At 38.7% G+C, this 12,718-nt stretch overlaps 3 protein-coding genes across 3 annotated transcripts; all 3 read right to left on the bottom strand.

The window, feature by feature from the left end:
• Nucleotides 1-120: 120 nt before the first annotated feature.
• On the bottom strand, nucleotides 121-1,885 carry cldn30 (claudin 30). Its single transcript, XM_065287008.2, has one exon. It carries the CDS (start codon nucleotides 1,561-1,563, stop codon nucleotides 625-627), a length of 939 nt encoding a protein of 312 aa, XP_065143080.1. The 5' UTR covers nucleotides 1,564-1,885; the 3' UTR covers nucleotides 121-624.
• A 2,464-nt stretch (nucleotides 1,886-4,349) lies between these two features.
• On the bottom strand, nucleotides 4,350-10,162 carry LOC135776822 (uncharacterized). The gene is made up of 4 exons (XM_065287739.2): nucleotides 9,311-10,162; nucleotides 8,713-8,852; nucleotides 6,062-6,745; nucleotides 4,350-4,763 (listed from the first exon to the last, which is right to left on the bottom strand). The coding sequence occupies exons 1-4, from the start codon at nucleotides 9,867-9,869 to the stop codon at nucleotides 4,365-4,367; spliced, it is 1,782 nt and encodes a 593-aa protein (XP_065143811.1). The 5' UTR covers nucleotides 9,870-10,162; the 3' UTR covers nucleotides 4,350-4,364.
• A 1,318-nt stretch (nucleotides 10,163-11,480) lies between these two features.
• LOC135776357 (claudin-like protein ZF-A89) lies at nucleotides 11,481-12,276 on the bottom strand. Its single transcript, XM_065287014.1, has one exon. It carries the CDS (start codon nucleotides 12,230-12,232, stop codon nucleotides 11,597-11,599), a length of 636 nt encoding a protein of 211 aa, XP_065143086.1. The 5' UTR covers nucleotides 12,233-12,276; the 3' UTR covers nucleotides 11,481-11,596.
• Between the last annotated feature and the right edge of the window lie 442 nt (nucleotides 12,277-12,718).

Raw genomic sequence — 12,718 nt, 5'->3', positions numbered from 1 at the left:
CATACAATAATACTGAAAAAAATGATTCATTGAATTTATTCTTTTTTTTTAAGTGGTTGCAATACATTTATTTAAGCTACATTTAAACAAAAAAGATTAGTGACGTAAAATAAAATATAAAACTTTTGTTTAAATGTAGCTTAAATAAATTGATTGCAACCACTTACCTTAAAACATTGAGTAAATTCAATGAATCGTTTTTTTCAGTGTGAACATAAAAAACACATATTTAGGACAAAACATAGGTGAAGGCAAATATATATGTGAATTACAATACAAAACAACATTTTCAGTGTTGATAGTCATGACTACTTGAGAACCGTTTAACTACATTCAATCATAAATACACATTATTTACAGTAAACACACACACATGTTTAGGACATAACATGTGAATGCAAATGTATAAGTGAGTTATGATACAAAACAACAACATCAGCTTTGAATTTGTCTAAGTTTAATTCACAATATCTTCATCTACACTTCTCTCTTCAACTAGGCAGAGTGCTTCAATAAAAAGCAAAACAAAATCCTTCACAGTGCTATTATGGTAGATTTTTGGTTGTCCAAGTACAAGCAAGACCCTTCAAAACAGATCTTCAGGACAGAGTCCCCTACAGTAAATCAAATATATGACTTTGAAGGATCTGCAGATGTCTCATAAGGTTCAGAGGTTGCCAGGGTCTGATCCAAACCCTTTTCATTCAACTGGTACTTTGTAGACGCCCCCTCACTTTCCTCACTTAACTCGGCTCTCATAAGTTGTGACTTTGTAGTTGATGGCTTGCTCTGCTGTGAGATTGTGGAGGGTGGTCTGCCCTGGTGATAGAAAGGTGGTGCTTTTTGACTCCATTGGGACTGCACAGACGGAGCACCGTTCTGCAGAGACCTCACAGAGAGGGGCCTCATCCTCTGTGAACCCGCCATGCTGGACCCTGCCCGGGAAGAACGCACAACCAAGTATTTCACAGAAGGGCCGTCGTCAACCACGGTATTTCCCATGCAGATTGTGGTGCACAGAATCCCCCCACTTAAAAGAAGAAGTATGGATGCGCCCCAGCCAACATAAATCGCCCCTCCGATCTCCCTGCGCTGAGAATCCGTCAACTGCGGGTTGTAAAAGGCGTTAACCACGATGCCGGCCGACCAGGACACAGGAATCAAGCAGAGAATCCCGGCGACGATCAGTGAGACCCCAGCAGCTGTGGCGATTTTAGCTTTGGTGCTTTTGGTTCTGGCCATGAAGATAGTGCACTTTCCTCCGAAGAAAGCCAAAACCAGACCCGCTGCTCCGGTCAGAATCGCCATCACCATCAGGGCCCGGGCGGCCTGCAGATCTGTGGTGAGCGCCAGCGTGGACTCGTAAGGTTTGCACTGTATCTGGCCTGTGCTCTGTGTCACGCAGCTCATCCATATGCCTTCCCACATGGTTTCTGAGGTCACGATGGTGGTTCCCACAAAGGCCGTCACACGCCACAAGGGCATGATGCAGGACAGGAGAGCTCCCACCCAACCCAGTAGCGCCAGGGCACTTGCCAACATTTGCATGCCGAGGGAAGCCATGTCTTAGTCGAGTAATAGATGTTGAAAGCTATATGTTGGTTGGTCTTTCTGTAGTGACCTTTGACCTAAAGTGCAATGCTCTCCATTCTTCTGTATCACGCTTCTGCTGAACCTTGAGGTCACTTTCTTCTTTTCACATATAGTTACATCCTTATTGATAGCCTTGATGTTTTTCTTCTTTATTCAAGCACCATCTCTCACACACCTTTCTTGTCTGTAGACGTTTGACTCTGGTGACAGTCACAGAATGTTTGTATGCAAAAAGAAAGAATGGCAGAGGAGGCGTGTGCTGCAAAAGAGACCATGCCTCCATTAGCCTGCACATTACCAGCCTAACCAGATTCCTCCTTATAGCTTTGGACAATGTGGGTGGATCACGTAAAAAGTCGTATAGGTGGACTACCGTGTAGTTGCGGATGGAAATATGTATTGGGTTCAGGCGTGCGCACCCGTGTTCAGATATCTAGATATCTTTGATATTTTGACTGAGTAAGGTCATGTCAAAGATTGAAAACAGTAATTGAAATCTTTGCACCTAATCTCTTAATTAGATTATGAGACTTTAGCCTTCAGTTCATATTTTTTAAGGCAAAAAATAATCTTAACAACCTTTACATAAACGCTTACATGCTTTTAGAAACATTAGTTGAAGAAGAGGTTGTAAGTTATTTTATGTTTAAATACTTTATTGCCAAACAGGCTATTTATGTCCATATTCACAATCATGTGTGCTAGACAATATGAAAAAAATGACATGATGAGTCACCAAGCTTTTGACAGGACAGTTCTCATGCTGTCGTAAAAACAATGCTGAAACGCCCATCACACTTTTACGTTTTCATATCTGAGGTATTTTGAGTCATTTTCTGTGACGTATAAAAGGTAAACAGGGTGCTGACACATGTAAACACCTTCCTGAAAAGGTTCTGTACATTTAAAGATAAAAAAAATCAGGAAATAAAACATTTTTTTACTTTGTTTACACATTGATCATTTCTTTTATGTAGTTCTTCTTCTCCTTTACCTTTATTTAACCAGGAAGAGATTCATTGAGATTTAAAGGCAGGCAGCAGTTCAACAACACATATAGTACATGCAAATACATGATACACAAAAACAACTGAAACAACAAATCCCTCAGAGTCAACCAAAATCCTAGACACATCAAATAAAACATCTACAGCCAGATTTAGTCAAACTAAGTCAAAAGTAGTTCTAGGTTTTATTCTTTGTGTTTTACCTTTCTGGTGCACTGTCAATTTTTTTTTTTACTAAAGTACAAACTTTTAAGAGGTCTTAATATGTACCATATTGGTACAGGTGAGGTATCAGTATAAGTTTTAGGTACAAAAGTGTACTTTTTGAAGACAAGGCAAGGCTTTTTGAAAAGGTATGTGTACTGGCTTTGTATCTTCTTGTACCTTTTTTTCTGAGAGTGTGTAATAGTTTGCTGCAATTTTTTGTGTAATTGTTTTTCTGAATAATTTCACTATTATAAATCACACATTGCTGCATATGCTAAATATTATATGGTCACCAGTTATGAAATGAGGTAAAACATTAGCTATTAAAAGAATTTGGACAATCATAAAGTTGAAGTTTTATTAATTTTTTAATGTGCATATTAAAAACATTTGTCACATTAGTTACAAAGCATGATATTGTTTTACATCATTATATAATACTATATATTATAATAAGTAAGCATACAAAATTATTTTAAATGAAAAACAAAAACGTGATGTACACAATGTATCTTATGGCCTTCCTTCAACATGATGCCCAGCCGGTGTCTGACCAAAGACCACCAGCCGCTTTTGTTTAATCTACTTAGTCTTAGGCCACACCAGACTTGTTTAGAAGTTTTAATGTCCATCCATATTTGTTTTCAATCTATTTTATTAAGATACAAACAAAGAATACAGGAAATATGTACCAAAAAAAATAAAAAATTCAGGACTAAATGTCTTCTTTAGGCATCGTCTGTGTTTAGTGTGAACTTTCTTGGCACGGAACACATCTTGAGCGTTTTTGAGCAAAATGAAGTAAAAAACAAATTTTTTTAAATTAAAAAATAGGATTTAATTTTATTTAAGAGATCCTGCAGTTTCCTGCTATTGCTCAAGTGAAAGGGGAGTTTACACTAAAAACTTGACACATCAGTTTACATTTTTATACAGTTTTTAATACTATATACACATTTCCTGTATTTTCTGGATGTATTATATTAAAGAGACTGTGAGTTTTTTTAAACCCCAGCTGACATTGGCTTAACTAAGCACTCTCTTCTATAAATTATTTCTACGCTCGCTAGTAGTATGGTTAAATCTTAGCCGCTGTACTCTGCTTCTTGTGTTGTCCACTGAGTTTTCTCATGCTTTTACTAATGTAAAGCTGCTTTGAAACAATTAAACAATTGAACAAATAAATAAAATTCAATTACATCATGTGTTTTGTGTACACACATACAAACACGGCATTTTTAAAGGCTACTTGCCATACGACGTTTGGTATTGGCACTGTGGCTTCTAAGTGCTGAGATAAAACCCATTGAGGATTTTAATAAGTGTGACAATATAAGTTATAACCCCATAGACAGCAGTGACAAAATTCATAGTTTCACAACTTTCTTCACAGGTAAAAAGCATAATATAAATAATTTGTGTGAATTATTAAATATAATTTCATTTAAAAATCATCCTATTCAAATTTCATTGTCTCTAGACTTTCTTACTGTATTGTACTGATTTTATAAATTTTTCCTGAGTCGCTATCATTTGGATTCAGTTAACGTTCCCTTTCTAAACATAAGCTTTGCTGCTGTTCACAGATCTGGCCTGGGAATATTTCACACTAGGATAACCATCGTTACTCGGAGGACATGAGCTGCACAGAAGACCTCCACCTAGAAAAAGCAAAGCAGCAGATGCCCAGCCAACATAGAGCGATTCCCCAAGCTCCCTCCTCTGGCCGTCCACCAACAAAGGGTTATAAAAGTCTCTGATTATGGCATTCGCGGTCCAGCACACAGGAATAAGAACAAGAAGTCCAGCAATGATGAAGATGATCCCGCTGGCGATGGCAACCTTTGCCTTAGATGCCTCATCATCCACGAAGTTGGTACACTTCCCTCCCACAATACACAGGATAATTCCAAACACCCCAGCGATGATGGCAATGATCACCAAGGCTCTAGCACCCTGCAGATCTTGAGGAAGGGCCAGCAGAGAGTCATAGACCTTACACTGCATCTGACCTGTGCTTTGAACAACACAGTTCATCCATAGACCTTCCCATATGACCTGCGAGGTCACAATGTTGGCTCCGATGAAAGCTGACACTTTCCAGTTGGGCAAGCCACAGATGACAATGCTTCCCAAAAATCCAATAATAGCCAGGCAAATGCCCAATGTCTGACGTCCTGTAGACACCATATCTTTCAGATTTATAAGAACAAATGCAAGGAGTTAGAAGTTGCGATTTGCCTCGGACACGGTTTGCAAAGTAAAAGTAGTCAAAGGTACCCTTCACTTATAGGGGTAGGTTGATAAAAAAAAGGTAGGGCATGAAAAACCAGTTCCTGCTAAATTTCATTTCTGGTCATTGTAAGTGTTCGGACCAAAGCGGTCAAACCAGTTGAGTGAACTGTAATTGGATGCTGGTTTCTTTTTTTTTTTTTTAAATCTGTCTATTGAATGTCTGGTTAGCCTGTGCGATTTAAAAAGTGACACGGAGAACATGCATACTCCAAAGAAAGACCACCTGACCCAGCCAGGGCTCAAAACAGGGACCATCTTGCTGTGAGGCAACAGTGCTACCCACTGAGCCACCCTCAAAAGGATTTTAAGTGTAATTTAAATTGTATTGCTTGTACATAGAAAGGTGCTTCCTAAATTAAACACCCAAATCTAACATCATTGTATTTTAACCTTTTCATGTTTGTTGTGCCATGTAAACTAGCCTTTACAATAGACAGACTGTAATATCCACAACTATAAAAAGCAGCATGTCAAAAACAGTGTCAATGTAAAAAAACTTTTAAGTTGAAATTGTTTGGGAACTTTTAAGTTTGGGCTTGTGAAAAAGACTGAATTGACTTGCAAAACCAATAGCAGTTTTAACCTAATGCTGCATTTAACAGTGTGCTGTGCACAGAACGTTGCTGGGAGATTCAGTAATGTAACATTGGTGCTGTGAAAGTGCACGAGGCAGCTAAACACATCGCCTTTAAATATTACAATGAGGGTATTGCAAGAGAAATAAGTCATTCGTTTCCAATTGCATTGCACTTGCAGAAAATACAATGACGTAAAGTTATGTTAAAAATATTTATTTAAAAAAGTACATGGCATAAAGAATTTCTGAACTATTAAAATGAGTAATAGAATATGACCAACTGAAAAGTAGTTAGTCAAAAGACAAAAATCAGCAATACAATTTCATATCTTCCTTCACAAGCAAGAAGATTAATCATTACAGTTCAGTCTGACAGTCACACATATGCGCCACCGTTGGCTGCTGACCTTGGAGCGGAGTATTTGGCGGAATAACCACCACCACGACCATCATTCTTGGGGCACTGGCAACAAAGAAGCGCTCCTCCAATGAGCAGAAGACCGGAAGATCCCCATCCGATGAACAGTGATGCTCCCAGTTCACGCTTCTGTGCCTCGGTCACAATGGGATTGTAGAAATCTCTGATGACAGCATTTGCGCACCAGCACACCGGGATTAGACACAGGACAGCAGCCACCAGGAAGAAAACACCGGCCGCAACGCACACTTTGGCCTTCGCGTCTCCGTCTTCAATGCAGTTAGTGCACTTGCCTCCTGCGACGGCCAGCAGCATTCCCAAAAGAGCCACGAGGATGGAGATGACCACAAGAGCGCGCGCAGCCTGGAGATCCTGAGGAAGCGCGAGCATGGAATCGTAGACCTTGCACTGCATTTGACCCGTGCTCTGTTGTACGCAGTTCATCCAGAGGCCTTCCCAGAAGATCTGAGCCGTCACGATGTTATTGCCAATAAACGCCGTCACTTTCCACATAGGGAGCGCGCAGATTATAATAGTGCCCAACCAGCCAATGACTGCCAGGGCCTTAGCCAAAATTTGAATCCCAGCAGATGCCATTATTTTCGTATGTGCAGAATCATACTCTACCACAACACACTCCGATACAATCTTTTATAGTCAGTTTTAGGGGTGGGGTTTGTAATTGATTTGCCTGTAATTGTTCCCTAATTGTCTTCAGATGGTAAACTCGTTAGCATCGTTAGCCAACTACTATCGTAAGTTTCGTCGTATCTGGCAAAGTTCAACGATTTGGTGTTTCCCGAAACCATAGTTCAAACGAACATTCACACGCATCATCGCAAACTTGTGTGGTTTGAACGACAGCTCTTCACCTGTGGTTAGAAGCAGTTCCTTGTTATTATAATAAGTAGGCTACTTAACGTTGATCATGCTTTTGAACAAAATAAAAAAACATGTTGTGCATTCTATTTACATAATTCATAATTTATTTTACGTCTTTAAGTTTGAAAACTGTGCATGTGTGCAGATTTACGAGCTTTAAAGGAATAGTTCACCCAAAAATGAAAATTCAGTCATTATTTACTCACTCCCATGTTTTTACAAACCTGTATAAATTTCTTTGTTCTGATGAACACAAAGATATTTTGAGGAATGTTTGTAACCAAACCGTTCGTGGACCCCATTGACTTTCATAGTATGAAAACTGAATAAGTAAATAGGGTTCACGAATGGTTTGGTTACAAACATTTCTCAAAATATCTTCTTTTGTGTTCATCAGAAGAACAAAGACATTTATACAGGTTTGAGTGAGTAAATGATGACAGAATTTTCATTTTTGGGGTGAACTATCCCTTTAAGACTGGGAATCCCTGGGAGAAGTGACGTAAGAGGGAACTTGCACATTAAATATCTTGAAATGAAACAACAAAGAACTAACTAAATTACGTTAACAAAATCAGTCTTGCGAAGCAATGTATGTTATTTACAGCAGTGACCTGACATTAAATCGATTTAAACAGATTAATTAGTACTCCACCTCCGATGTGCCATCATTAACTATGTTGTCGAACCAACATGGTTCAAATGACAAATGTGCGACAAAGTTTCTATGTTTTCAGGAAGTCTTGACTAGGTAGTTAGTTTCTCCAACTCGTATATGGTGGTTCAGCAGTGAGTTTCGCTGTTGTTTGGGAAACGCACACCTGATTATTGACTTGAAGCCTATTGACAGACACGGGCTACAACAAGGCTATAACTATAAAATTTTGATTTATATAAATCTGCTTTGTGCAGTTAATTTTATAGACTCTGCTCTGCTAATATTTGTACAAACAAATGTATAGCCATATCGAAAAAAAAACTGTAGTGGACAACACAAATTAAAACAATAAACTTCACTGTAAGTAAAGGTCTACAAAAACTCTAAATCTATCATTAAAGTTACACAAGTTTCATGTTAGACTTTAACAATTAAAGGTCACCAAAACAAGACATTTAACTATTATTTATTGTTAATTCATTGTTAATATGTCTATAATTTTTGAAGCTTTGATGCGCTAACCTTGAATTGACTTATCTGTTTTATATTTTTAAAATATTTAATATTAAATATTAAAATTTTTAGCATTTTTTTGCGAATGATATTTGTTTTTGGATTTGTTTATTTCACTGTAATGAAAATGTTATTCTTCCGCCAATAGTGTAGGACAAAGTCCTTTAAGGAAGTTGCTTCACTGCGCCGCCATATTTGTAATGCCTCCAGAAGAAGTCCAATAAGACTTGATTCTGGGCATACGCAAAGTCCCTCTCTCACACAGGATTCCATTCTTTAACGTTTGGCGATTTGCTCTTTTTACTGGGAGGCGTTACTAGAGCGGCCATACTGGGGTGCATTTCCCGAAATAAATTATGGTCGCAAGTTCTGTTGTTACCAATAGAGTTTAATGGAAACAATGACCATAGTTAGCTAACAATGCTTTTGGGAAATGCACCCCTGAATGTTGCATCTCCTCCCATGTGCTGCCCAAAGAAACTAGAAACACCTAAACCACAGCTGCTGTGTCTGTTGGGCCGTGTGAACTGGGCTTTATTTACAGTAGCTTCTGTAGACATACTGGAATATTCTCCACAGAACGTTGCTTGGAGATCCAGTAGTGTAACCTTGGTGTTGTGAAACAGTGCATGAGGCAGCTAAACACATCATCATTCATTTGGACTAAAGCTTTATCGCTTTTACTCAGATCTGCACATGGGTCTGTATTGTAAGATTTATTTTTCATGAGGTTACATTTTTTATTTTTTGATGCATAAAATAGCATTGAACTTTAAGGTTAATACAATGAGGCAAGCTTTTTACAAAAAATATTTATTTAAAATGTATTAAAATACAGTGTAGAAATTCTTCATGCGATTGAAATGATTCATAGGATGACAGTATGACAATGACTGATTAATATTTATGAATCTGTAGTATTAATCCATATGGCAGAGGTTTGAAAAACACTACCAGTTGAGTGAAGTTATATATGTTTTTTGGACGGCAGAAAAAAAGTCAATCAGCAAGTGACTCTTAAAACATTGTGTGCCATATATCCAGAGTTCTTTCATCTCATTCCAAGACAAGAGATCCTTCCATTTTATGAACACAATCAGTCTCATTAAAATAATTTAAAGCATCTCTCTGTGTCAGTTTAACCCACAGATGTTATCAGCATCGGTTGGAGTACGTGCTGATGAGTAATCCACCACCGACTATTAGCAGCACACCAGCCACCCATCCTATATAGACTGAAGCTCCCAGTTCTCCTTTTGTTCCTGATGCTTGAGGATTATAAAAGTCCACGATGATGACATATGCCGACCAGCTAACAGCAATGAGACACATTACACCTGCAACTATATAGACCGACCCAGCTGTTATTCCAATTTTGGCTTTCGTAAACGGCTCATAGCTGTAAAAGTTGGTGCAATCTGCTCCAACAACCGTCAATCCAATCGCAAGCACGCATACACCAATAGAAGCGCAGATCAAAGCACGAGCCCCTTGGAGATCTTGAGAAAGAGCCAGAACGGAGTCATATGCTTTGCACTGCATTTGACCGGTACTCTGCAGGACACAGTTCATCCACAAACCTTCCCAGAAAACCTGTGCAGTCACAATATTGGCCCCCACGAATGCAGACACTTTCCACATGGGCAGGGCACAGATCAGAATAGTACCACAAAGGCCCACCACAGCCAGAAATAGAGCCAGGATTTGTCTTGTCTTCATCTTTCACGAAATGCAATTCTTGCACATTTTCATCTGCAGTTAAAACAGACTACACATGCAGTTGAAACAGCGACTGTTCACAAAGTGATCATTCTTCCTTGTTGTGACTTAGCTATTGGTATTTGAACAAAGAGAAAGCAAAGAGGGGAGGAGGCCCATATAGAGTTTCCTGCTTGACTTGATTCTTCTACAACACATTCCCTACACTCACAGTGGGAGTACAAGGTTAAACTTTAATGAAACAGAACTCTGTGAATCTAATCTTAGAAAATTACAAACATACAGGTAAACTTAAGGAACTGTTCACACACTCACACATTATGTAAAACTGATATTACCTTTAATTCACATTGACTTTTCATCTATTATGAAATCACCTTTTGTGAAATGTCCATTATACACGTATTTGGAAGATACAGCCTACGCACTTAAACGTAGTCACTTCCACCAAAACAAATCAAGTTTATGATGTCATTCGGTGCTTTACCTCAGATTCCAGGCTGCGATGTGAATCCATTGTTATGTTGAATTTTAATTAAGCACATTGTAATCCTCTTGTATGCAATGTTCTTGTTCTTGAAATGAATGAATAAAAAAAAAACTTGGAAAAAAAGCTGCGATGTGAACATCCCCAAAAAGGTATTGACTTTATTTAAAAATACATTGCAGGATGGAGATCCAAAATTATTGACATTGAGTTACTTTTTATTGGCAATAAATATTGCAAAACAGTCGCAAATAACTAGAAAATATCCCCCAGCTCGTTTCTTTTCTGTTTTTTGGAACATGGATTGGAGCAAAGTTTGGCCAACAGTGGACATATCTTTTTAAAAAATATATATATATACACACCTAGTTAAACAGGTTTTGGAAAGGTTTAAATTGAATATGGAGTACTCTTTTTTTTTTTTTTGTCAAGGTGAAGAGGACATTTCTCCATTGAATACATACAAAGATGTTTTGGGTTGAATTGGGACAATAAGAAAACTAAAAGTTGTTTACAGCTAACTGGTTGAATTGGGACAATAAGAAAACTAAAAGTTGTTTACAGCTAACTGGTTTGGACATTATATAATAGTCAACATTTGTAGTGGATCAAAATTGTTTAAATTTGTCCTAAGGCAAGAACAGGTATTGGTTAAGAGACAACTTTTAGGAAAGGTTTTGATCCACTTCAAATGTTGACTAGTGAACTTCAATGATCTTATTCAAATGTTGATTTTACTGGGGAAATTTTAGAGTCCTGAAAATAGTCACCAAACCAAATCTCTCATTTTGAAATGAGCTTAAGAATTTTTGCTCTATGCTAAAGAATTGTAAGAGTAAGAAAAGCTTAAGATTACAAGCAAATATTAAAACTCTAGTTTTTCCTTTGTGTTATTTTATTAACTCTGGCTTGATTAATTGTATACCGCTTAATTGTAATGTTTCTCACTGCACTGTTGTATTATGGCAAATAAAAAAAAGCCTGAACTAAACGCCACTTTTTGTTATAAAATGGAAGGACATGACACTCAAATATGCCTTGAGTTTGTGGAAGTTCTGAATAAATCAAATCTACGCATTTCATAACATTGTAAATTGTTTTGAAGTAGATGAAGCAACACAAACTTTAAAAAAGATAATTTATTACAGTTAAAAAGTCAGTCAAGACAAAAATCAGTAAACACAATTCCATCTCTTCCTTAAGTAGGAGAATTAAGCATTACAGTTCAGAAGTCTGATAGTCACACATATGCGCCACCGTTGGCTGCTGATCTTGGAGCGGAGTATTTGACAGAATAACCACCACGACCCTCATTCTTGGGGCACTGGCAACAAAGAAGCGCTCCTCCAATGAGCAGAAGACCGGAAGATCCCCATCCGATGAACAGTGATGCTCCCAGTTCCCGCTTTTGAGCCTCGGACAAGATGGGATTGTAGAAGTCCCTGATGACAGCATTTGCGCACCAGCACACCGGGATCAGACACAGGACGCCAGCCACCATGAAGAACACACCGGCCGCAATACAAACTTTGGCCTTCGCGTCTCTGTCTTCAATGCAGTTAGTGCACTTGCCTCCTGCGACGGCCAGCAGCATTCCCAAAAGGGCCACGATGATGGAGATGACCACAAGAGCGCGAGCAGCCTGGAGATCCTGAGGAAGCGCGAGCATGGAATCGTAGACCTTGCACTGCATTTGACCCGTGCTCTGTTGTACGCAGTTCATCCAGAGGCCTTCCCAGAATGTCTGCGCCGTCACGATGTTATTGCCAATAAACGCCGTCACTTTCCACATAGGGAGCGCGCAGATTATAATAGTGCCCAACCAGCCAATGACTGCGAGTGCGGTAGCCAAAACTTGAAGCCCAGCAGAAGCCATTATTTTCGTATGTGAGGAATCAGACTCTACCGCAACACACTCCGAAACAATCATTTATAGTCAGTTTAAGGGGTGTGGTTTGTAATTGATTGGATTTGAAGCAGGTGAGGATTCTTCCCCAATTGTCTTCAGATGGTCAACTCAGACAAGTTGGCAAGTAGGCTGGCCTGATACGCAACTGATTAGGCTTGTTAGACATTATGCGGCGTCTTATGACGTTAAAGTACCGCGAGAACGATTAGTGAAATCATACGAAGTCTTATTTCGTCTCGTTCTCGCGGTACTTTGACGTCATCCGGCTGTCGGGTCTAGCGGCGCCGCATGAAGTCGAACAAGCTTCTCATTTCTTAACTTGACTTGAAGCCAATTGACAGACACAAGCAACAAAATAACTACAATGTGTCAAATATGGATTTATATAAATCTGCTTTGTGCAGTTAATTTTCACACTGTTCTCTGCTTATAATATCGAAAACCTTATATTGA

Source organism: Paramisgurnus dabryanus, chromosome 18 (assembly GCF_030506205.2).
Source record: "Paramisgurnus dabryanus chromosome 18, PD_genome_1.1, whole genome shotgun sequence".
Classification (NCBI taxonomy): domain Eukaryota; kingdom Metazoa; phylum Chordata; class Actinopteri; order Cypriniformes; family Cobitidae; genus Paramisgurnus; species Paramisgurnus dabryanus.
Note: the sequence above shows the minus strand (reverse complement) of the source record. Positions and strands in the feature narration are given on the sequence as shown.